Source organism: Puma concolor, chromosome F2 (assembly GCF_028749965.1).
Source record: "Puma concolor isolate L17-30 chromosome F2, mPumCon1.1.hap2, whole genome shotgun sequence".
NCBI classification, from domain to species: domain Eukaryota; kingdom Metazoa; phylum Chordata; class Mammalia; order Carnivora; family Felidae; genus Puma; species Puma concolor.
In genome coordinates, this window is record NC_141684.1 from 75,975,604 (window position 1) to 76,001,201 (window position 25,598).

The window sequence follows — 25,598 nt, forward strand, 5'->3', positions numbered from 1 at the left end:
GACAGAGCGTGAGCAGGGGAGGGCAGAGAGAGAGGAAGACACAGAATCGGAAGCGGGCTCCAGGCACCGAGTGTGTCTGCACAGAGCCCGACGCGGGGCTCGAACCCATGAACCGTGAGATCGTGACCGGAGCCGAAGCCGGATGCTCAACCAACTGAGCCACCCAGGCGCCCCCTAAATACACTTTTTAGATGAATAATTACGCAACACACATTCCTCCTTTCATTGCCATTTTAATAGAAAAAGAATATAAACCCCATTTTACAAAATATACTTATTATTTTTGCAATGGAAATTTAAAACACATTAATTTTATAAAATCAGAGAATGTTATAAAAAGCAAATTCTAGACGGAGCAAAGACACAAAAACAGTAAAATTCTAGAAAAAAAAAAGCTTAGATCAATGTATGTATTTTCTGGGAATGGAAAAATGTCTTTTAAGAAAAACAAACCCAGAAGCAACAAAAAAAAAGACCGATAGGTCTGACTACATAAAAATTAAAAACTCATGTATGGCAAAAACAAAAACAAAAAAGCTACAGAACAAGCAAAGGGCAATAACAAACTGGAAAAACATATCTGCAATACCTACTGAAGGCAAAGGGCTCTTTAATTTATGAAGAAGTCATGTATATTAATAAGAAAAAGACAACAATCCCTCCAAAACTGATAAAATATAGGAACAGTAAGTTTAAAAGGGGAAAAACTATTAAGACCAAAATATATGAAAATATGCTCAAATCTCATTCATAATTAAGGAATACATACAAACAATAAGATACTATTTTTCTGACACATAAGATAACAAAATTAAAATGCTTGATGACGCCTGCAACAGTTGACAGTTGCAAAAAACTGAAAACAGTCCAGGTGTCCATCAACAGGGACCAGTTAAATTAATACAACATGATGGAATATAGGATAGCCATGAAAAGGAATGAGGTAGAGCTCCATGTACGTAAGGATATGGGAAAGGTCTTCAAGATACATCAATGAAATGTACATAGTTTAAAAAAACATACGTTACATAAAAAACGGGGGAGTACTGAACAGTGCATCAATGAGAGGGAAAAAAGTGTATTAAAGTATACTGCAATTCCTTTTCTGTCTTCCAAAGGAATTATAAAATACTGTTAGCTGTCGTTATCTTTAGATAAATGAATAATGGATGGGGGAAGGGGTAGGAGAGTTCTACTTTTCATTTTGTACCCTTCTGTACTGTTTATGTTTCTACCCTTAAAGGCTTAATATTATTTATCTCAGCAGGGGTCTGATGGGCAGACTATAGCTCATTCACTGTTTTTTTATATCGCTGTATTAGAAGAAACACGGTGATTGTTTTTTATACCCACGTACACACAAAGATGTTAAACCAAAACATGTGCGACTCAAAAATATATATAGACACACACACATACATATATACACACTGTCTGACATAAAGCACAGGGGAAAGCCTACCTTTTCCATTTCAGATACTGACTATCCTCATGTATACTGCACACAGTTAATATTATCCAAAGGTGTCCAAGTACCTCATTAATGTTCATGAATCTACTGTAAGCTCCTGTGTCATACGGTGATGTAAGATCGTGGGTACAAAATATTAGTGAATGCAGAAAGAAATTCAAGGGTCTCATCTGAACAACGTTCTGACCACACATGATCCATTTGTCTGTCCTTATACGACCTTCACAGTTACGATTCAGAGGCTGATCTTCGAATCAGGTCCCCAAAATAAGCAGTGATTGTCTTCAATTTATTATTAAGAAAGTTTTGTTCTATTTCCACTTGCCCTCCAGGCCCGGCTAAGGATGCCACCTAAAAAAAGGAATGGGAAAAAGCCACACATAACAGAAGCATGATTTCAAAATAAATCCTTCATTTAAATGCTTTATCAAATAATAAGACTCTGGCTTTTCAATTAAGTCTTTCAAATAACAAGGCATCTCAAATGTTCATCGTTACTTTCCAGGCAGGTATTAATGTAGTATTTGGTGGCAGAAATACTTGTTTCAAACACATTTGATCATATGGGTAAGACCATGTGCTGTGTTTCTTGGGCAGAACCCAATCTCTCCAACGGCAGAAGCTCACGCCCTCAGAGGGAGAGAAAATGAACGGACCCTTCCCAAATATCAGGTTTATTTATTAAATAGAAACTTAAAAAAAGAACTCCCTTCCCTGACAGCTTTCGGTCCTGTTCACCTCACCTTCTTCGACTTGCCCTTTCACACATTCAACAATATTCATCGAGCACCTGCTCCCTAATGCTGGAATACACCAGACAGCAAGACAGAAATGATCCCATGCTCCTGTCAGAGTTCTGGTCTCTGCTGTATGCTTTTTCCTTCTCTTGTGCTGTTATCCTGACCAGGACCACTTCCTCCACCTGCTGCTCTTGTGTATTTTTTTAAGTGTTTCTTTAATTTTGAGACAAAGCACGAGCAGGGGAGGGGCAGAGAGAGTGGGGGCCAGAGGATCCAAAGTATGCTCTGCACTGAGAGCAGTGAGCCTGATGAGGGGCTCGAACGCACCGTGAGATGGTGACTTGAGCTGAAGGTGTATGCTCCACTGACTCTGAGCCACCCAGGCGCCCCTCGTGTGTATATTTTTAAGACCCCCTACTTTTTGAGGTCTACGAGGAAACAGTGACCAACCTTTTTATTAGGAAGCTAAAAAAGCATCACCTCCTCTCCACCTCCACAGAGTTAACATCAAAAGGATGGTTCAAACTAGCAATGCTGTCCCCAAAGGTCTACAGATAAAATTTTGATTCATTCCAACAACTTTTCATTCTCACGTCTATCAACTAGCAAATATATTACCTTCTAAACCCATGATTCCATTACCAGAATCTTTATCAAGATAGCAGCGAGAATGATCAGGGGGAAGGGTATTGCAAGGGGAAAGTCCTGGGGGTCTGATAACTGAAGGCACTGATATTTGGGGATACCCAAAATATCAGGGGCAGGTTCCAACGAAAGGAGACCTGTAGTTTCCGTAATCCATTCCGTGATCCTAATCGGCAGAGTATTTTGCAGGGCTGCAGCTGGTTTCGTTTGGCATGGAGGTTGAGAGAACTAACCTCAGCGGCATTACACGTGCTACACCAGCATCTGGCAGAAGGGAAGATTTTTTGTGCATCACCAATGAGTGTGTATTTTAAAAAAGCATTTCAACTTCCTCTTAGAAAAAAAGTTACAGCTACAGAAATAGGGAAGAAACCACAGGTCATTCTAAAAGAAGCTGTCCCACTAAAAAAGTTAATATCAACATCAATGCCCACCTGCAAAAAAAAACAAAACAAAACAAAAAAACAAACAGAACCCCCCCCCAAAAAAACAACAAAAATACCACATACCAAAGAGATGGCTGTGTTTTTATCAGTAGGAATAGCTGACAACCCAAGTCAAACACAGTATCTGTCATAACGATAAAAAGCACACGTGTATCCCACTATTTACTAATAAAGAGTACATTAAAGTAAAACTTTAGAAATTAAAAGTAGCCAACTAGTCTTTAAGCGGCAATTATAGGAATTGTTTCTTCTATTTTGGTATCTTTATGCCAGTCTGATTTTTCTTTATTCATTTCATTTCTTTTTTTTTTTTTTTTTTTTAAGTAGGCTCCACACCCAACAGGGGGCTTGAACTTACTTACAGCCCTGAGACCAAGAGTCACACGCTCCACCGACTGAGCCAGCCAGGTGCCCGTTAGTCTGATTTTTCATAAGGGCAAAATGACAAATTTTGTCTTTAAACAATAAAAGGCATTCTCACTAGTATATCTAAAATATAATTATTTCATGGTAAGTTTTCCAGGAGTTAGACATAATTCAGGTGCAGTATTTCTCCTGTTCCTTTAAACCAGTGATTTGCTCAAGAGGAAGTGACGAATTGGCAAGCTGAAGTTTTCTCGAGGGAGGCGGGGGTTGGGGGTGGTGACTGGGGAGGAGAGAGGAGGACAAGGCAGGGGGAGAGGAGAGGGCAGGTTAAGAGAACTAGAGTTGAGACCACAGCAAAAGTCTACTAGGAGAGGTCTAGCAGAAAACCAAGAGCAAAGTCAGAGGCAAATCTGAATACCAGTTCCACCATCAATTTATGTATTTATTTATTTTTATTTTTTTATTAATTTTTTTTCAATGTTTTTTTATTTATTTTTGGGACAGAGAGAGACAGAGCATGAACGGGGGAGGGGCAGAGAGAGAGGGAGACACAGAATCGGAAACAGGCTCCAGGCTCCGAGCCATCAGCCCAGAGCCTGACGCGGGGCTCGAACTCACGGACCGCGAGATCGTGACCTGGCTGAAGTTGGACGCTTAACCGACTGCGCCACCCAGGCGCCCCTATCAATTTAGAAGGATCTGAAAAACAGCACTACCTATGTCCCTGAAAAGTGCGTTTTGTGAGCCATAAGTAGAATTATATTAAAACAAATCTCTGAGGGGCTCCTGGGTGGTTTAGTCAGTTAGGTGTCTGACTTGGGCTCAGATCATGATCTTGAGGTTCGTGAGTTCGAGCCCCGCACTGGGCTTTCTGCTGTCAGCACAGAGCTCACTTCAGATCCTGTCCCCACCCCCTCACCCTCTCTGCCGCTCCCCTGCTCGTGCTCTGTCTCAAAAATAAATAAACTTAAGAAAAACCCAACAAATCCCCGAGAAAGTGGGGTACTTTTTTCTGGATAGAAAAAAGAATGGAGATGCGCTCACCGCGTGAGAGTTTTCTCGGCTCTGTTGCAAAATGCTTAATTATTTTATTCAAAAACTATTTACTGAATGCGTGGAGGTTTCTGTTCCAGGTAGTGGAGTGTAGCAAACACACACACACAAAATCTCAACCCTCTTGAAGGCTGGGAGAGGCAGATGACAGACAAAAAAACAAGCGTGCACTTTTCCTGATACTGAGGAAAAGGTGGGTCTATGTCAAAATATAATGAGAAAACTCATTATCTATTCAGTGTTTAGAAACTTAAAGTGTTACTTTCACATGTTCTAATTAAAACCAATTTCTAACTTTAGTGTTTTTGTACATTTTCCATGTTTTTAAAACCATATATATTTTATTTTTAAAGTTTTTTTAAATGTTTGTTTATTTAACTATTAGAGACACACACACACACACACACACACACACACACACACACACACACACACACACAAAGCTGGGAAGGGGCAGAGAGAAAGGGAGAGAGAGAATTCCAAGCAGGCTCTGCACTGTCACCCCAGAGTTTGATTCAGGGGCTCAAATTCACACACCATGAGATCATGATCTGAGCCAAAAACAAGATTCAGAGGCTTAACTGACTGAGCCACCCAGGCCCCCAACTATATAAAGGTTAGGATTCTGGAGCTGAAAAGACTATAAAGACTGTGTAGTTCAAACCAGTAACACTTTGTTTCAATCAAACTTAATGCCATTGATTTCCAGTTGTCTTTATCTTTCACTAGCAGGTTTAACTGAAAAAGGCTACTTGATTCCTTCCTCTTTCTTAAAGTTTAATAAATTGAGAGAGAGAAAAGGAGGAAAGGAGGGAGGCATGACAGGAAAGGGAGAGTAAAGGGCAGGTAGGTAAATAGATAAAGGTTATTACCTCTGGATTACATAGTACGTTTCTGGCATATTACCCAAGGATACTAGACTTACCAAAAGAAATCCCAATTAGTTTGGACTGAACTAGAACTAAGGCTTGTAACCCTCATCAACTAGATGTTAAAATAGTTGTTCCTTGGGGACTGGGAAAGGAGAAATGGGTAAAGATCGTGGTAAAGGTGGCAACTTTAATAAAAACGGAAGATTTAAGAGTCAACTAAACATTCAAAAGTGCATTTCCTTCCTCCCTTCCTCTCTTTCTTTCTAAGTAAACTATGCCCAATGTGGGGCTTGAACTCACGACCCAGAGAGATCAAGAGTCTCATGCTCTACTGACTGAGTTGGTGAGGCACCCCTGCATTTGTTTTTCAAAAGCAAACTGATTTGAAGTAAATAGGTACGGCAGCTGAACAGATAAAAGAAAATAACCACTAAACTGGATCCTAATGGAAAAATATATAATCAATACTAAGGGCAGGAACTTTATTATAAGATGCAGAAAAATCAGAGCACTGGAAATAAGTCTTTTTATTACACTGCAGAAGTGATTATATCTGCAATATGCAAAAACTTGCTTAGATGCAAATTACATCCGGTGAAAACGAGGAGTATTTTTTATGGGGCCTACAGACTTTCCGCCATTTATTTGTTTGTTTATTTATTTGTATGTATGTATGTATGTATGTATGTTTATTCATTTTTGAGAGACTGAGAAAGACAAGAGTGTGAGCAGGGGTGGGGCAGAGAGAGAGGGAGACACAGATTCCGAAGCACGTTCCAGGCTCCGAGCTGTCAGCACAGAGCCCGATGTGGGGCTCGAACTCACGAACTGTGAGATCATGACCTGAGCCCAAGTCGGCCGCTTAACCGACTGAGCCACCCAGGCGCCCCCGCGTTTCTGCCAAGTAGCGACAGGAGAAGCAAGCATCTGAAGTATTATTGGCTGTGACTGGAAACAAGTGCCTTATCTATGGTTCCTCTGCCCTTGTGTTTTGTGACAGCCAATTAATAACTGCACACAAATGAAAGTAAGCTGGATAAAATATTTCTGATGAACAGTTCTCTGGGAGATAAAAGGAAGTATTTTTTATCAGCAGAAAACCAGGGAATACTCACAACTTAAGTTGAGTTCCATTTACCTGCACATGATAAACAGGAAGGAGATTTCTATGCTGGAGTGAATGAATCTTAATTTTTTTTGCTAAAAGTTTTTCAGATAACTTAAAGATTACCTCAAGCTCCCACAAGTATCATTTCTTTTTTCTTTTTTTTTCAAATATTGACTTGGTGATTAAAATAAATATGATTTTTAAAAGCCACCACTGTCAACAGGAGCACAGTGGTGACAGGTCAAAAAAACCCTGCTGAGCACCAAAAGCTTTCCTACATTAGTTTCTCAGAAGAAGGCTACCAAAAATCAGTTCACTGAGCTTTGCTCCTTACCTGTTCTCAGAGCTGGATACCAGAAACCCGAAGACTGCTCTTAAATCCAGCTAGTTACATACAGCACAACAGACCAGAGAATCCAGAGGCCCCGGCTGCCTGCACAGGACTTGTTTGTAGCACCGTGTGGTATGCTTCTACTTTTTATCTACATCATTTACTGAAAAAATTTACCCAAAGGAGCAAAAGAAACGTAAGCTTCTGTCCAGGATCTTATCTGCCTTTCCAGTTGCACTTATGGGGCCAGGTGCACGGCCCCTCTGGAGAATGAGAATATATGCAGCACAAGAACGAACAACACTGCCCTTCTGGCCAGCAGCAAACTCCCCAGGGAAAAGCCAGCTACCGAAGCTGGTCGAACGTATCTTTAACCGCACTGTATGTACTAGGCAGTAGGTTTCACTAGGGATAGAAGTGGTCTAGACACCTGGTACCAGTTCCTAGAAGAGACAAGAGGATCCTTGTGGAGACGAAGCTCAGCAGCGAGTGCCTTTCAGTTTGCGGTGAAGTTCCAGCCCTCTTTTTTCTCACTAATCGGGAATGAAACAGAACTGACGCAGCCGAAGTTCTTTATAGCTCCCTTGCTTCTCTCGTACCAACTTCTGTTCACTGCTTCCAGTTTGAGGGTGCGCTAACTCACTGATAGCAGATGGACCTGTTCCTCTTGGTAGTGAATCCCTTGTCAGTGGGAGACAGCAAGGCCCTGCCACTGTGAGACAGAAGGAGCAGTCAAGTCACCGAACTCCTCCAGTCCTCGCATCGCCAACTTCAGGCTGAGAACCTGACTTGCCTGCTCTGGAGCCACTGAGATAATCCAACGAAACGCGCAGGGAAAGCCTCGAGCTCTAAGGATGCCAACCGGCAAGAAACGTGTATTCAACAGGGACATAATTAGAAGCTGTTTGTGTCGTATACAAATGCAGGATGAGGGCACTTTTGAGCGCTCGGAGTCTCAGGGGCTGGCTACTTTCAGGTTCAACGGCTTTAGAGGTTACTATTCCTACATGTAGCAGATCCAATCCAGTTCCTGATCCTTCCTCTACTCTCTCCTGCTTCTGGTATCTACCCCCGGACTACGGGCCCTCCACCTGTCGGGACGACTTCATCATACTGACCACGTGGATTCGGTTTTGGCTATACGACCGTGCTGCCATTATGCCAGATTTCTACTACGGAAATTTCTTTTGGAAGAATCTGACACAAATTTCTTATCACAGAAACCGGCAAGGCCCTAATTTTTCATTTCTCATATAAACAGATACTATAACAGCTTGGAACTAATATTTGCAAAGAAATCGGTGGTAGATTTTCATTGCACTCAGCTAAAAAGAAACACTAAAAACGCCAATGAACTGAATTATATTTAAAATATTTAACATTATATTTAAAGTAATCTTTTTCCAAATAACATTGCCTCAAGTTTCCATATTCAGCCTCACTGTTCTTCCATGTGGTCTCAGAAATGTCACCTGTAAGTCCTTCTTTCCTGCCTGCCCGCCCACCTGACACAATAAGCTGCTGGAAGCGTGAGGACTGCTGTTAAGCAGGAGCTCTCCCCTTCCCAGACACCATGTACTGGCTCCAGCGGGAGCCTCAAGCACTCGGCCCACTGGGAAGAAGGGCTCTCATGATTCAATCTCACAGCTTTTAGGCCTGGGGCTGCAACGTAAACAATCACAGGTTCAGTTTTACCTGTGGTACTAAGCTCACAAACCTGGTCCTGCTTCCTCGGGAAATAAAACAGTTGGGGACTGGCCTGCTTGTCACCACGGCGTGTGCGGGGGAGGTCACCGAAGGGCAGAGCACGTCTGCCAGCCCAGTGCCCGGACTGACACGAAGCACGGCTGCCTCCCGGTTCATTTTTCAACACAATCCTCAGGGATGCTGCTCAACGCTGCCCTTTCTGTACCGGTACGCACAAACTGTCAAGAAGAGTCCTTTAAAGAGAAGGCTAGACATTTCAGGAGACAAAGATAAGGAGGTGCTGTATCCCAGCAGCCAGCAGCCGCCCTTCTCAGCACCCCAACGTCTGTCCAGCAGACGGGTTCCTCCACGTTGGAGCTGCCGCCCAAAGGGACTTCATACCGACCTTCCGCTCTGCTCACACATCTCGATCCATACTGTGTACGTGCACTTTTTAAAACAGAAGTTTCCCGTATTTGGAATGTCTGGTGGAACCAAAGCTAGTATTGGCTGAACTCTGATTGTCAAAGGAAGATTATCATCCAGTAGATAAATACATGTATCCTGGGCCCTCCAAACTGAATCTAATCAGTTCCAAAGTTTCAACTGTGACTTCCCTCCAAAGAGCCTGTCGCAAAAAGACTTTCTAAATTATTCAGTTCTTGAGTTGGACAGTGAGAGTGTGGACAACAAGGGAATACGTGTCCTGGAATAACACCCACACAGAAAAGGGGAGTAAGAGACTGAGGTAATAGGGGACCTAGAAAAATGTGTTACTAGACACAGAAAACAACTAGCCTCGTCTCCCATGTGGAAAGACTACAGGACAAGCTGTATCTGTGCTGAGTCCATACTCACTTTAGTTACCCCAAATACAAATACCAGGAGTACAAATCTCCCTGCATGGGAAATTAACTGTTCTTAATAGACATTTCTGTGGGAAAAATGCGGCCTGAGTTTCAAACAGCCAACTCATGAACTTGGGGAACCCAGCCCATGTGGAAGTTCAGGTTGCTGTGACATTCTAAATGTTCCTTAGCAAAAAAGTGGACTTCTCTGTAATTCTTGCAGAACTGTCTTGTCTCCCATTGTAAAAATACTATATATGGATAGATTTTTTTCATTTTAAAAAGTTGACTCCCTACTGTAATTTGATCCAAATTTAATACCAAACAATATAATAACACTTGAAACCTCATTTCCTTTTTGACTTTTATTGTTTTTTAGTGTCGTTACTCCCTCTACAGGTAGAAAATGTCAATGAACTAATTCTGGCAGGTTTCTGAACTAAACCAAAAACACAAGTTAAAGAGAAAAAAATTAACTTCCTCCTTGGGAAAATGTTAACTTAACTAGAAAAAACACTGTAACTTTTGCAATAAACAGTGAGTTTACTATTGCCATTCAAGTACCCCAAGAAGCCCATCAAATATTTAATAGAAGGATCACATAACCACTTATGAGTCTAGCAATATGGAGCATAATATTTATGTGAGCAAATAAGAATTATGGAATCAACAGGCTCAACTTTACTTGGGAGCACAGGATGCAGATGAGAGTCACGTGAGTAGGAGATACAGTTTAATATGAGATTTGATATAAAAAATGCATGAAGCAAGGGGACAGTGCTTTTTCTTGTAACGGTACAGCACACAGTGTTTGGGAGGTCTAATATTCAAACACTGTGGCTCATAAATAGATGACAGGTGACAAGATCTAATTTCACCTCCTCTAACCCACAGAGTAAGAGCTCTGGCTCATTCAGATCATTTACCCTTCTGTTATCCCAGAGAATCTCAACTCCGACAGCATACTACAATCATTTGGGGACTCTTCAACTGGTAGTTTTAAAAAGCTACTTGCGGGGCGCCTGGGTGGCGCAGTCGGCTAAGCGTCCGACTTCATCCAGGTCACGATCTCGCGGTCTGTGAGTTTGAGCCCCGCGTCGGGCTCTGGGCTGATGGCTCAGAGCCTGGAGCCTGTTTCCGATTCTGTGTCTCCCTCTCTGTCTGCCCCTCCCCCATTCATGCTCTGTCTCTCTCTGTCCCAAAAATGAATAAATGTTGGAAAAAAAAAATTAAAAAAAAAAAATAAAAAATAAAAAGCTACTTGCTAAAATCATAAAACTCTCAGAAGAAAACACAGGCAAGAGTTTCATGACATTAGATTTGGTAACAATTTCTTGACTATGACACCAAAAGCACCGGCAATACACAGGAAAAAGAGCCAAACTGAACTTCATCAAAATTACAAACTTTGTACAGCAAAGAACACTATCAAGAGTAAAAAAGGCAACCCACAGGATGGGGGAAAATACGGGCAAAGTATATACTGAGAGGGGATTAATACCCAGAAGATACACACGTGAACAGATGGTCCTCAACATCATGAGTCATTAGGGAAGTGCACATCAAAACTACAATGAGATACCATTTCATACCCATTTAGGGCGGCTATTATCATAACAAAACAACAACCAACAGAAAAAACAAGTGTTGGTGAGAATGTGGAGAAACTGAACTCCTGATGAATTGCTGGTAGGAATGTAAACTGGTTCAGCTGCCAGGGAGTAATCGTAGGGGGGGTCCTCAAAAAACTAAACAGAATTGCTCTATGATCCGGCAATTTTGCTTCTGGGTATATACCCGAAAGAACTCAAAGCAGGAAAAGATACAGGGCACCCGCAGCAGCATTATTCACGTCGGCCAAAAGGTGAAAGTAGCTCAAAATGTCCACTGATGAATGGATAAACGGTATGTGGTATGTCCACACAATGGAATACCGTTCGGCCTTAAAAAGGAAGGAAGTTCTGGCACATGCTGAAACGTGGATGACTTCAGGACATTATACTCCGTGAAACAGGCTAGATACAAAGGGACAAATACTGTATGACTCCACTTATTTGGGGTACCTAGATCAGTGAAATTCACGGACACAGAGAGGAGAATGGTGGTTGCCAGGGGCAGGTGGTGAGTCAGTGTTTCACAGTACAGAGTTTCAGTTTGGGAAGATGTAAAAGTTCTGAGGCGGATGCCGGGATGGTTGCACGACAGTGCGAATGTGTCTGACGTTCACAGATGGTTTATGGTAAGTTTTGTTGTGTGCATCTTACCACAATAAAAAACAAAAGCCACTCAGGCGATTCCAATTAGCAGCCAGAGCTGAGAGCCAGTGTTGCAAAGACCAAGGAAATACGTCATGATCCCGAGAGTGTGCCCAACTGACACAAGAGTGTGTCTGTTCAGAGTGTATGTTTCTGATGAGAGGATGAGAAAAACAGGTGATCGGGGAGGTGTGTTTATAAATTAAGTTCTATCATTTCACAAATACAGGAGCTTCTATACCGTCCTCTAGGGAAAACATATCCTCTCTCCATACTGGTCCTCTTCAAGGTGTTAGGAGCATTTACATTCTCCTCACAACAACTTTGCGATAAGTCACAGACACAGGACGTTATCGAAGGTTTGTGGGCTAGAGGTACCGTGTTAAACGCGGAACCCCCAGACTCGTCTACGCCTCGGAACCGTCGCCGGACAGCTGGTGAGTGGCAGGGCCGAGACTAAACCCGGTCCGTTTGATTTGCTCTCTCTCTCTGAGCCCATTAACTGAACACTACCTACACATTCCCACTGCTGTGTCTTTGGCGCTCTGGCCACCTTCTGCTCAACTCCCACCATCGAAGCTTCTTGGACTCCGAAGTCCAGTTTACGTGCTACATCATCGGAGCGTTTCCTGAAGTCATCCAACCAGAGAGCCAGCGCGTTCAATCTCCACCTTTCTCGTGAGAAGGTTGCACTGTCGTTATTTACGTCCCCGCGGCGAAAGCCCTGGGACAGTGCCGGGCTAGGAGGCCTGTTGGCTACCGCAAGCCAGCACCGGATGAAGACACTACAAAGGGAGGCCGCTGCCAAACGAACGAGACCTCCGGAGACCCGGGATGGTCTGAACGTGTGTGCGCAGGATGGAGGGCAGCGCCTCTGGCCTGAGGCGGGAGGCACGGGCCTGTGGGAAGCCGGCACAGGAAGAAGGAGAACAAGAACTCGCAAGTTCCGCTCCGGCTGCTCCCTCGGCCAATTGCCTTGTATTTGGTATACGCTGCCTCACTTCCAGAAACCGGGAACTCTGGTCAACGTTCAGTCGTTAGGGCAGTCTGAAAAGAAATCCCGCGTGACGAGCTGAGAGGAACAGGTGGCCACGAGTCCCTGACAGCCACCGTCTCACTCCTCCCTCTCCACACCCGCGAGCTGATGAATGACACTCGGGGATGAAAGAGCCCGTGAATCCGCTTCGGTCCAGCCCCTCCCCAAGAGCGAGGAGTTGCCTCCTGACGTGGTGTTTGGTGACAATGAACTGCGGTCTTGTGGTTCCTGGGCTGGCAACCCCACAGCTCACCTGACACTCTCGTCCCCTGAGGTTATCACCGGGGCTAACGTAGCGGTGAGCAGCGCTAGGCTGCCCGGGCTCCACCTTAGAATGATCTGGCAGCTTTACGAACCTGGTTAGATCAGTTTCTGAGGTGGGGCTTACATAGCCACAGTTTTTCTAAGGGTCCCCAGTGACCCTAGGGTACAGCCAGAGTCGACGCTAGTTTCTAGCCTGGCCTGTCTCCTCCACGTTACTTGAGAACAGTCAATGCACGCTAAGACATTTGAGGACCGCCAGTATTTCATGGAAGAAAAACAAAATGGATTCTAAATTACATGAAATGCAGAAAGGACAGACCAGATTAAGAATTTAAACTTATAATAACAGGAAGAGATATTATTACAGTATAAAAGAAAACAAAAACAGTACAGAAATTTTAAGTATAAAGAACACGATACATGAACTAAAAAAACACAAGGAATACACTCTCAGGAATGAACTAGTTGGAAGCCCAGATCTCCCAGAAGAAAAAGGAAGAGAAAAAGCGCCAGAAAATAGAATTATAAAAGACTCACACACGCGTAAGTGATGTCCCAGGAAAAAAAACCAAGGTGGTGTGAAATTTAATTGAATAGGTAATGGGAGATAATTTCTCCAGAATCAGATGACAAGGCTGAGCACGACAGGGTCAGCTCTCAGAGTATCAAATAGGAGAGAAAGGAAAACTCCAGACCTAGTTATACTAGTAAAATCAAAACATGAAAGACAAAAGATTTTCAACAGAACGCTCACCACACAGTAAATACGTAGTGTTTATAAAAAGCAAATCAACAAAAACATGAAATAAAGCCACCATCAAATCCTCACAAGGCAGCTGTACCAAATCCAACTCTACCAGAGAAAAAATAACATTACTAAAATAAGTGTTTATGGTAAGAATGGAATGAGGACATTTAACTGTTAGTCTAGCTTCCCACACTCCAAGACTATGGTTAAAACTGTTTCTGGCCAAATTAAGGTTTCATCTGTCTATGTATGTCTATGTAGGGTCCTCTTCTGAGGAATACCTAAAAACTCGATTCTCAAGGTAGGCTTCAGTAAAGACAGATCTTGCCTAGTTTCGGTATGCACATTTGAAACACAACACATCCGGTCATCCTTCCAGAACATATTAAAAGCCCCGAGTATTCTATTTATGTATATGTACGCCAGGAGCTGTGGAGATGAAGTGCATTAAACAGGCAAGGATTTAACTACCAAACACCCCCAGTTTTCTACTATTAGCATAAAAGCCAGACACTTTTCATAAATATGTTCTCAAAGAAATGCCTTGTATTTTTTTCTGCCCATTTTTCCTAATAGTTATGCCACAGGCTCAGAGAAGTTCTGCAGTAGTGGCTTACTTACCTGGTCAATATCAGCATTTCTTGGAAGGAAATAAACAATATTATTAGTGATCTTCTGGGAACGCCTGAAAATTTCAAAGGTGGACAGCAGTTAAGGAATGGTAACAAAAAGAGCAGTTCATTTCTGAGCAGAGATATGTTCTTGCATCATATCCCAAATATATTTTGGTAAGTAACAATAAGACACACATTTAGATCCTCTAATGGAACCTAAAAGAGAATTAAGTAGGAGATTTTGTAATTCAGATGGGTCAAAGATTAGCAGTTAAAACTGTTCATTCGATTATCCTTGTGGAAGGCAGCCAGGGGTCAGAAATACACTGTCTTTCTACCATTTCCTAATTACTGTGAGAGTAGAAAGAAGAGGAAAGCACAATACCACCTCTTTCCAGAAAAGAATAAAAGACAAGTAAATCTGGTCATTGTGGTTTACATCCTAAATTTTAATTAGCAGTTTAGAAACACGCTTCCTGTTAGAGTCAAAGAGGTGATTCCTCTGGGGAGGAGAGATAAAGAAAGGGACAAATAATAAATATTACCATGAAAGAAAAATTTGCTTCGGTGTCTTGGAAAAGTGAGAGGAAACACTGGAAGAGACAAAGAGAATCAGCTCAAGCCAGTGTAAGTTGAAGAAAAGTTAAAGGATGGTCACCCAGACTCGTAAGGACAGGTCTTGAGGAATCTCCCAATGTCCAGGACCATAATTTCAAGCAATTAATACTTCCTACTTCTTGTTTTATGATGATATAATTGGACAGTAACCAAAGGAAATATAACTTCACATTGGCCATTACTCTTGGCAATCAACCAGCACTTAATGTTTACATACTGGCTTTTTATGCAAAATAAACCGGAACCTATCAGGTGCTACTAGTGAGTATCTCCCCCCTTCACTAACCTCTCTCTCCCTGAAACACACACACACACACACACACACACACACACACACACACACACACATAAACACACACACACACTCATTCATATGTACGCCCTTCTCTCTACAACCGCTGTTTGAGTAAACTGCCAGCCTTGCAAAGGATATCCATCTGGAGACATCATGGTCCTAATGTCAAAGGTCTCTGCGGTAGCGTAGTCTGGTCCTCCCCAAGGGGGGCTAAGAAACACAACATCAGCCTTTAAGTGAGAAGCCAGCAGGAGGAAATCTCCACAGATGAACTCTATCTTGTCTGCTATTCCATAAACTTCTGCATTATTGCGAGCAAGATCGATCTTAACAGGATCAATATCAATGGCAATCACTGAAAGTGGGAAAAGAAGAGAGGAGTTAAATGACACCGACTGTTACATAGAACAGTTCATCTTCTGAGCAGTCTCCTTTCTTCTCTTTACAAGAACTTTTTTTAAAGACTAAGGGAGGGGCGCCTGGGTGGCGCAGTCGGTTAGGCGATCGACTTCAGCCAGGTCACGATCTCGCGGTCCATGAGTTCGAGCCCCGCGTCAGGCTCTGGGCTGATGGCTCGGAGCCTGGAGCCTGTTTCCGATTCTGTGTCTCCCTCTCTCTCTGCCCCTCCCCCGTTCATGCTCTGTCTCTCTCTGTCCCAAAAATAAATAAAAACGTTGGAAAAAAAAAATTTAAAAAAATAAAGACTAAGGGAGTTTGGTTCATATACCAGGGATAAAAACTTAATTAAAAAATTTAACCTAACGTAGAAAGATGCACTTGTGTAGTACCAAGAAAATGGGACTAAATGGCCTGGCTTTCAAAGCTGTGTCACTCAGCCAGCTTTTCCAAAGCAAGTAGTGACAGGAGTCACACAGTACCTACTGAGAGGTAACGTGTTCAGCACTGTGGCCTGAACGCCCTGAGCAGCAAACACTTGGAAAGGTCGCTGACTGTGTGTCAAGCCTGTAACCACACTAGGATTTCAGAAAAGACCCATTTCCTAAAATGAGACACGGCCTCCAAAGACAAATTTGACAACTTCTACAGAAGAGCAAATTGAAACACATTTGACAAACCTATAGAGCCAACTTATGAACAAGAAATGTAAAAACATCTGCTGATAACGTTTAATGAGACATCTTAGGGGGGAGGGAACTGACAACGTTATGTTTTCACCGAGAGGGCTTTCATTTAATTTACTGCAATTTCATAATTAGCAATGCAAACATAAGTTGATTTGAGCTCACTCATGATGTCTTACAGCAAATAACTCAAGTGCACCTGTACGTGCACCAGTGTGCTCGTGGCAATATTTTATATTTGCAAGGTCTAAGTGGAACCCTAATGCATACACCATGGTTGTCATGGAAACACAGTTGTTTTCTACAAAATGCCGGTTTCAAAATTTGTTAACACTTTTGAGAAATAATGCACTAAATAATCACTTGAACAATGTATACGAGCTCCAATTACGTGTTGAAAATTATGCATTTACAATGCTATTTTTCTGTTCTAAATAAGCTAACGTTCATAACAAAAAAGATGAAAATGTCCTTTTTAGCTGTTCAATCTGCTCCACTTGTAGTATAGAGACAGATGGAAAGATATGCCGACAACATCAAAAACTCAATGGGGAAAAATGATTTTCAACATCAAATATACTCAATCAATTCTCACGTTTTCATCTACATTCTCCTAGAGGCTGTTTTATTTTTAGGCCTAACAGAATGTAAGCACTCAATCTATTATGTAAATGAAATGCCGACAAACGTTGGATGACATTATGTAGAACTGCACTGTCCAATAATGGTAGCCACCAGCCATATGTGGCTATTACCTTTAAATTGATTAAAATGAAATAAAGAATTCAGATCCTCAGTCACCCTGCCACATTTTAAATGCTCAATAGCCACATGTGGCTAGTGGCTATCATACCTAGACAATGCAGATACAGAACACTGCCATCATCACAGAAAATTCTATTGAATAGCAAGGATACTGAAGTAGATAGAGAGGGAAAAAATCTTTTAACGGCAAAATGCAAAACCTTGTGGATTCTCTAACGCTCAGGTGAGTAGATGCATAGACCACAACCATCTGAGTGGAAGGAAGCAATGGCACAAAGGGATCATGTCAGTCATACACAACGCTATTTTCTCATATGTGTATGGGCACGTACACGTATGTGTGTGGATTCATATATATTCAGCTGAAGAATGATTACGTGCATGTGTGTGTATACATATATATATATATATATATATATATATATATATATATATCAACACACATAGAGATATGTAAGCACACAATCAATTATACTTCAAATGTTTTGAATCCCCTAGCACGGAGCAGTACCTATAACTAACATTAGAGCATCTGCGAGCTGTTGCTGCTTGTTTGGGAAACAGGTCACAGGACACCACTACGCTGAACAGGCTTGAGGGGTCCTAGGCTTTCCATTCCAGATGCTACAAAGACAGAAGCCAGGTCATGACAGTACCAGAGAGGCATGGTGTTCGCTATCTGCTTCCCTTTCCTCCCAGAAGCTGGCTACCTGTAAGCGTGAGTGATTAAAAGACCCTAAGGCGCCTTGATGAAAGCTGGATCTGGGAGAACATGCCAGAAATAGACTTCCTTTAGCGTGGGACCCACATTGGACATTTTCCTTTACCAAATGTGTACTAAGCTGCAGAAAGCCTTGGCTACGGACCTATATTCAAAGAAATACAAATCTACAATATGGACAGTTTCCATAGTATTTGAAAAAATATCCAGATCTATTTGCTGCTTTATTGGAGAGCAGATATTTTATTTTATTTTATTTTTTTAAACGTTTATTTATTTTTGAGAGAGAGACAGAGCATGAACGGGGGAGGGGCAGAGAGAGAGGGAGACACAGAATCGGAAGCAGGCTCCAGGCTCTGAGCCATCAGCCCAGAGCCCAACGCGGGGCTCAAACTCACGGACCGTGAGATCGTGACCTGAGCTGAAGTCGGACGCTTAACCGACTGAGCCACCCTGGCGCCCCGGAGGGCGGATATTTTAATTGTCATGTTATGATGCAATATCAAAATGAAGACCAAGTTGACAACTTGAGACCAAGTTGACAATGATTTTGAAAAATCATTTTCATGCAATGTACACTGATTTGAGCTCACAGGAATGGTTTATCTGGCAAGTGCAGAGAAGAAATTGCAGAGTAAATAATGAATTCAAGGAAAACAAGAAAATAATTCCTATTCCAGTAACTCTGAAAACAACTTTCATTCAGGCTATTGGGAGACCATATAAGGTGGGCAATGCCATGCCCTGGAGCATGATTAAATAAGGGTCACAGTTCATCAGCATGGGTCTTAAAATCAATGTTAAGTTTTCCTTCATGATTTTTAGCTTCTATATTAGGCTTCCAGAATCATGCTTTCCTAGTCAACATTAAGAACTTCATATAAATTAATGAGACTTAACCTTAATTCACTGAAATGGAAACTACATGTATCATAGAAAGATGTCGGGGAAAAAAAAGCATCTTCAGAGTATGACTCAACAATTGATGTCTTTGATACTACGCTTTCAAAAGAATTTAGAAAGAACAGGGATACCAGAAAAAAAACCTTGGCTTCATGACTCAGCTATGCCAATTTGGGCAGATTGTTCAATTTTATAAAGCTTTCTTTTCCCTGGGAAACAGCACATGTACTACCTACTTGACAAAGTTCTTGGTAGATATACAGCAATAGAGGTTTTCTTTCCCGGGATTCCAAAGTCAAACATGAGGAGGACCTAACACTTGAAAGATTTTTAGAGTCTTATGATGTTAAAGCTGAAAGGTACTACAGACGTTATCTCAATTTAAGGTCTCCTTTAAACTGAGGTTAAATGATGTCCAAAGTCACAGAGGTGGCAAAGCAGGTACTCTCTGTCCACTCTTCTTCTAAAGAAGGCCTTCCCATTTCAGAATTGTTGGTTTTCTATAATGTTATTAATCTTGGCTTCACCAAGCTGTGTCTGTGTAATCCTGGGCAAATTATTTCATCTCTATTTTTCTGTTTATCTGTGAAACACAGATAGTAAAAGATATACCTCACAAGACTGCTGACTAATAAATGTATACATATTAAGCACTTATACTAGTACGTGATACAGGGTGTATGGCTTGATATATGCTGTTGTTGTTGTTGTTATTATTATTATTATTATGTATTTTTAAAAAATGTTTATTTACTTATTCTGTGCTGTTAGCACAGAGCCCAATGCGGGGCTCGATTTCATTGTGAGACCCTGACCTGAGCCGAACTAAAGAGTCAGATGCTTAACTGACTGAGCCACCCAGGCGCCCTGCTATTATTATTTTGGATATTTGGGGTTATGTTGCTAATTATATACAACATCATAGGCTAAAGCAAAATGAAACTTTTTAACTCAAACAAACGGAAAATAAATCGCTTTCTTCCATTGTCGGCTAATTACCTCTCTTTCCTGTTAAGGCAAACTGAATGGTATTTCCTCCGACTCCACAAAATGCATCTACTACAATGTCACACTTGAAGGACTGGCTGACCCGGCCAGCAATGTGTTCAGCAATCTTCTCAGGGGTCACGGAAAACCAGCCCTCTGCAGAGGAAGAGCATCCGGATGAAGATGGTTCAATTTCAAGAAGCCAACCCGAGCACAAACATCACAGCAAACATTACTATATATGCTATACCCGAACAAGATCTAGTTTCTCTTTTCAAGAACTTATAAATTGCTTCGTTTTTTTTACAGAAAGTTCAGTAGAGCTTGTTATAAAAAGCAGTACTATTCCCATTCCCGATTTGCACGGAAGCAACCATCTCAATTCTTGCCTGTTGCTTTTATAATATACTTCTAATAACTGAATGCAACTTTAGTTTTTCTGTTTGAAGTATTAATGACTATTAAGGAAAATGGAAAGTTGCTCTATTCAACTGGCCAACTCCCCAGACCCCACTGAGTTTCCGGATTACTTTATTTCTAACAGGGAACTATCGAGCCAGATTTGTACTTGACACTTTGGAAAAATGTGTACATTTCAAAAGGGTCAGGAAAAGCAAGAAGCTGACAGCAAAAGGATGCAAAGCTGTAGGAATAGACCCCTCTTCGTTTTCAGAAACGGGGTCCTATGCCCACTCCAGAAGAAAGAGGATACTGACTTCCTTTCCCAGTAGAAAAAATTAACATTTTTTTTCAGAAATTTATTTCTCTGGAACAAAATCATGCACCAATTTTCCTGTTCTCTTTCCTTACCAAGACTTTAAATGGCTCCTCATTGTTGGAAGAATACAAATATAAATTCCTTTTATAGAATTAGAAAGCTTTTTTATCCAGCCTCATTTCTCCAAACAAACTCCTATGTACTCTCTTCAATACACAACAAACACAACATTTTGTAAATTATTAGAAGAGGTTCACAGAACCCAAAATTCTACCCAGATCAAGTCTCCTGATTTTGACAGTCAATAAGGACCAATGTTTAGGGAGCCCCGATATGAAAATAAGCATCAATTTGGAGAAATGAATGAAGGAAGGTGTTCCAGACATAGCAGGAACACTCACAGAAGAACTCCGCTTCCAGAGTTAATTCATTAAATTACACCTTCTGCACTAGGTATTTCTTCATCAGATGTTCTGCTTAATAGTCTATTGACTTTTTGCTATCCATCCTAAAATGCCACAAATCCAGATTAAACCTGAATGTGAAGTTTTAAAAATACATATATACGCAAACTAAGAGACACTGTAGAAAATAATTGGCTACTTTTCTTTGGAAAATGTCAGAGTCAAGAAAAACAAAAAGGCTGAGGGACTATTCCAGATGAAAGGAAAAGAAAACAACATGAAAACTAAATGCAATATGTGGTCCTCAACTGGAAGAAAAAACGCCATAAAGGACATGATTAGGGTAACAGATGAAACTGCAGTCTGGACTGCAGAATAGAATATTGCAGCAAGGTTCAATTTGTAATTTTATCACCATTACATAAAGTATCTTTGTTCTTAGAAAACACACACGCAAGTATTAAGGGGTAGGAGCGATTGGATCAGAAACACACACACACAGAATGATAAAGCAAACGTGGCAAAGTGTTACCAAGCAGTCAGATATGGGTAAAGGGCATTATGAAATTTTTACTATTCCTGCCACGTTTCTGTAACTTTGAAATTATTTCAAAATAGTGTCAAAAAACCCCCCACATATATTTTACCTTTGTCCAATTTAATCCCATCATCAAAACGGGAGAAGAGCCTGTATCTCTGGGCCCAGTACTTTGCCAGCTCAGGAACAGCAGCTATCTCGGGAGGCAGGCCAATTACCTTTTTGTTCCTGTTTTTCTTTGTCTTCTTCTTCTTTTTACTTTCAGCTAAAATAAAAGAATATAAAAAATACAGATGCTCACTATGAAAAAAAGGAAATCGTAGATGAATTTATCTAAAAGTATACCCACATTCAATATTTACAATTTGGGAATGCACTCCAGAACATGTGTGCAACGGCACCCCTGGAAAAGCAGGAGGGCCTGATGCACATAGCACTGACTTTACATGACAGCTTCTGTTTTGCTGTTTATAACTTGCCTGGGCTTGGTAAATAAAGAAACCCAGGCTCACTAAGATCCAATTTTTAATTCCTCAAAAGGAATGAATGAATAGTATTTTATCTACTTACTTCTCAAGATTGTTAGGGGATGTGTACAGATACTACATAGGTATAAAAGTTATTACTTCTGTTAGATAAGGTACTACTTTAGTCGGTCAATTATAGAAATCCAAACATTGTTCTTCCCTTCGTTAAAATAAAACCTCCCAAGGACTGACTGAGTCCTAACTTGGTCAATCCTCTGAACACAGACATGACCTGAAGATCCTATGACCTAAAGGAAATTAAAATAGGTCATGGCTTTAATGTTAACAGAAAAGGATCTCATTCATTCAAAGATGGACTTTTTCTTCTTTTTTTTAAATGTTTTATTTATTTTTGGGAGAGCAAGAGACAGAGTGTGAGCAGGGGAGGAGAGGGAGACGCAGAATCTTTTTTTTTTTTTTTTTTTTAATTTTTTTTTTTGAACGTTTATTTATTTTTGGGACAGAGAGAGACAGAGCATGAACGGGGGAGGGGCAGAGACAGAGGGAGACACAGAATCGGAAACAGGCTCCAGGCTCCGAGCCATCAGCCCAGAGCCCGACGCGGGGCTCGAACTTGTGGACCGCGAGATCATGACCTGGCTGAAGTCGGACGCTTAACCGACTGCGCCACCCAGGCGTCCCGAGACACAGAATCTTAAGCAGGCTCCAGGCTCTGAGCTGTCAGCACAGAACACGATTGTGAGATCATGACCTGAGCCAAAGTGAGATGCTTAACCGACTGGGCCACCCAGGCACCCTGCGACGGACTTTTTTCTTAAACAATTTTTATTAATTTGGTTATCTTGTCTCAGTTCTGAGATCAGAAATAGCAACTTAGAGCATTATCACAGCTAGACATAATGAGAAGAATTGATGATGACAAATAAAACTACTGCTTCAATGATTCTCAAGGATAGAACTATGTCTTAATACGTCATCCGGTCATTGCAAATAGCATAAGGTGTCATCAACACTAACATTTTGAATGAACAATTCCTTATTGTGCAAGATCATCCTATACACGACAGAAGGTTAACCCCAAGTACTAAATGCCCCTACCTCCAGGTCATTCTAACAGCCAACACCTTCCAAATGCCCCTGAGGTGGGTGGTATGGGCCCAGGTGAGAACTACCAGCACTGTGACATGAGGTAATTAGGGAAGTAGGGAAGCGGCAGGGGGGAAATGGGACTGAGGAATCAGACAACCTGGTACTGAGTCCTAGCTATGCCACCTACTAGCTGTGTGATCTCAGGCAAATTTCTTAGTTTCTCTGGGCTTTACTTTCTGTATTTATAGAATAGGGATAATTCCATCTACCTATTTTAAAGATTAAATGAAAATAAGGCACATGAAATCTGCAAGTACCATATGAACATCAGTTGTACATGACAATAAAAAAAATTTAAACTACCTTTAGTATGCTTTTTAGAAAGGCAAAGGAGTATGTGATACAAAGAATACAGCTCTCTACACACATACACACACACACAAATCAAGATTCAAATGAGGTATTTTCCTCAATATTAAAAAAAAAATTTATTTTAATCCTTATTTAGTTTTGAAAGAGAGAGAGAGAGAAAGAGCGTGAGCAGGGGAGGGGCAGAGAGAGAAGGAGACACAGAATCTGAAGCAGGCTCCCGGCTCTGAGCTGTCAGCATGGAGCCCGATGCTGGGCTCAAACTCACGAACTGCGAGATCACGAACTGAGCCAAAGTTGGACGCTTAACCGACTGAGCTAGCCAGGCGCCCCAAAATAAAAAGAATTATTAAAAGGAACACCAGAGCAATACCAAATTTCAAGAGGGATAAAAGGGACTGCCAGTCACTTTTAGCCCAGGGAGCAGAGGGTAGTGGCAGAGACCAATCTTAGTGGAACAGAGACACTCAGTTTTCCCACATGTGCGCCCTTTTATCTCATCACGCTTGTTCAGCCAAGAGTGTAGTCTTCTGGTGCCAAACCATAGCCACTAGCACATTTACACTTACTGTGCATCCTCTCTACTTGAAAATGAATGGCGGTGAGAGGCGCCTGGGTGGCTCAGTTAGCTGTCTGACTCTTGATTTCGGCTCAGGTCATGATCCTAGGGTTGTGGGATCGAGCCCCACATTCTCTCTCTGCCCCTCCCCGTGTGTGCACACGTGCTCTACCCCCACCTCAAAATAAAATAAAATGAAATGAAATGAAATAAAATACAATAAAGTAAAATAGCGGTGCATCCTTACGTATAGACGGTTAACAAGTGACAGCTAAGGAAGCACATTATGCAAATTCATCAGCAAGTTGAAGCACAGTCTTACCTTCAGTGTCGACCTGTAGAGAGTCTGGTGTAATCTGAGTAACACAATCTTCCTGATGTGTAATAGCTGTTACTGTGCTGTCTCCTTCATTTTTTTCTGTTTCCAGTTCACCAGCTGAAGACACGGCGTGACACTTTCCAGGTTCTTGACTGCTCGTCTCAAGTGGGTCGTCGCCTTTTTTAACAGACATTTCTTGCTCCTCTGAATCACTGCTTGTGCACGTGTCTTGCACGTTGTCATGAGAAACTGACTCCTGTGATGCTTCCTCATCCATTGGTTCATTAACCCATTTTAGAAATTTTTCTACCTGAAATTGTCAGTCATCACAAGCACGAATTAATTCCAAATTGCACAGAATAGTCCTACTTGCTTTGACCATTTGGACTTCACTGAGAAGCTGAGTCATAATTATTAGCTCCAATAAGTACACTGTATCATATAAGCTAATTATGCAAAAAGTAATTCTGAGCTAACTGCACAATTTTCTTATCTGGACATACCATGACCTTATTAAAGATTTCTTTAAAAGGAAGAAGATATCAGCTTAAACACAAGGTGGTGACTTTCCTGTAATCAATTAGCACTAAGAGGATAAAGCTGAACTGTTCCAGTAGCTTTCCATAGAGGCTTCTGACAATATAACCATACTATGTGATATTGCCATTACACACGTACCCACTTATTACTGTCATTAATGTTATCTTTTCCAATCATACAGGCCTTTCTTCAATGGCTGAGGCTATAGTCTATGTTAAATTGTACTCAGCATCAAAGATAAACTCTAAAAAGATTTAGTGCCCATCTGAAGAAAAAGAGCAATGCAAACTGCCCTTTAACGGAGTGAAGCCTGTAAAAAGGATTCCTAAAAAGTAGGTTTCTTAGAAATGTTAATAAGGTCAGGTAACTTCCTTGCAAACTTCTGTAACAAGAATATTCTTTTAAACAAAAAATTTTTTAAGCTTATTTATTTTGAGAGGGGGAGGGGCAGAGAGAGGGGGGGGGGAGAGAGAATCCCAAGCAGGTTCTGCACTGTCAGTGCAAAGCCCAATGTAGGGCTCAAACCCACAAACCATGAGATTATGTCCTAAGCTGAAATGAAGAGTCAGATGCTTAACCAACTGAGCCACCCAGATGCCCCTATAAGAATATTCTTCATAACAGAGTTCATGACCCTCCTAAGAGTTAGGAAATTGGAAGATGAGCATAGACAAACCCAGAATCTTCAAGGGGACTGTGCCTGTGTATCAAACAGATACC

At 41.4% G+C, this 25,598-nt stretch overlaps 1 protein-coding gene across 2 annotated transcripts in view; it reads right to left on the reverse strand.

Annotated features, from left to right (window-relative positions):
* Window positions 1-217: 217 nt before the first annotated feature.
* The window catches only part of TGS1 (trimethylguanosine synthase 1), a 44,433-nt gene continuing 19,052 nt past the window's right edge, over window positions 218-25,598 (reverse strand). Inside the window, exons 8-13 of one of the 2 annotated variants that reach the window (XM_025922676.2) lie at window positions 24,342-24,648; window positions 21,624-21,779; window positions 19,867-20,010; window positions 15,535-15,751; window positions 14,491-14,569; window positions 218-1,822 (exon numbers count right to left, since the gene is read on the reverse strand). In XM_025922676.2, the coding sequence (XP_025778461.1) occupies window positions 1,700-1,822; window positions 14,491-14,569; window positions 15,535-15,751; window positions 19,867-20,010; window positions 21,624-21,779; window positions 24,342-24,648 (1,026 nt within the window). In that variant the 3' untranslated portion in view covers window positions 218-1,699. Of the gene's footprint in view, window positions 1,823-10,822; window positions 13,358-14,490; window positions 14,570-15,534; window positions 15,752-19,866; window positions 20,011-21,623; window positions 21,780-24,341; window positions 24,649-25,598 lie in introns of those variants that run through there. The other variant, XM_086695209.1, reaches the window with a different exon arrangement.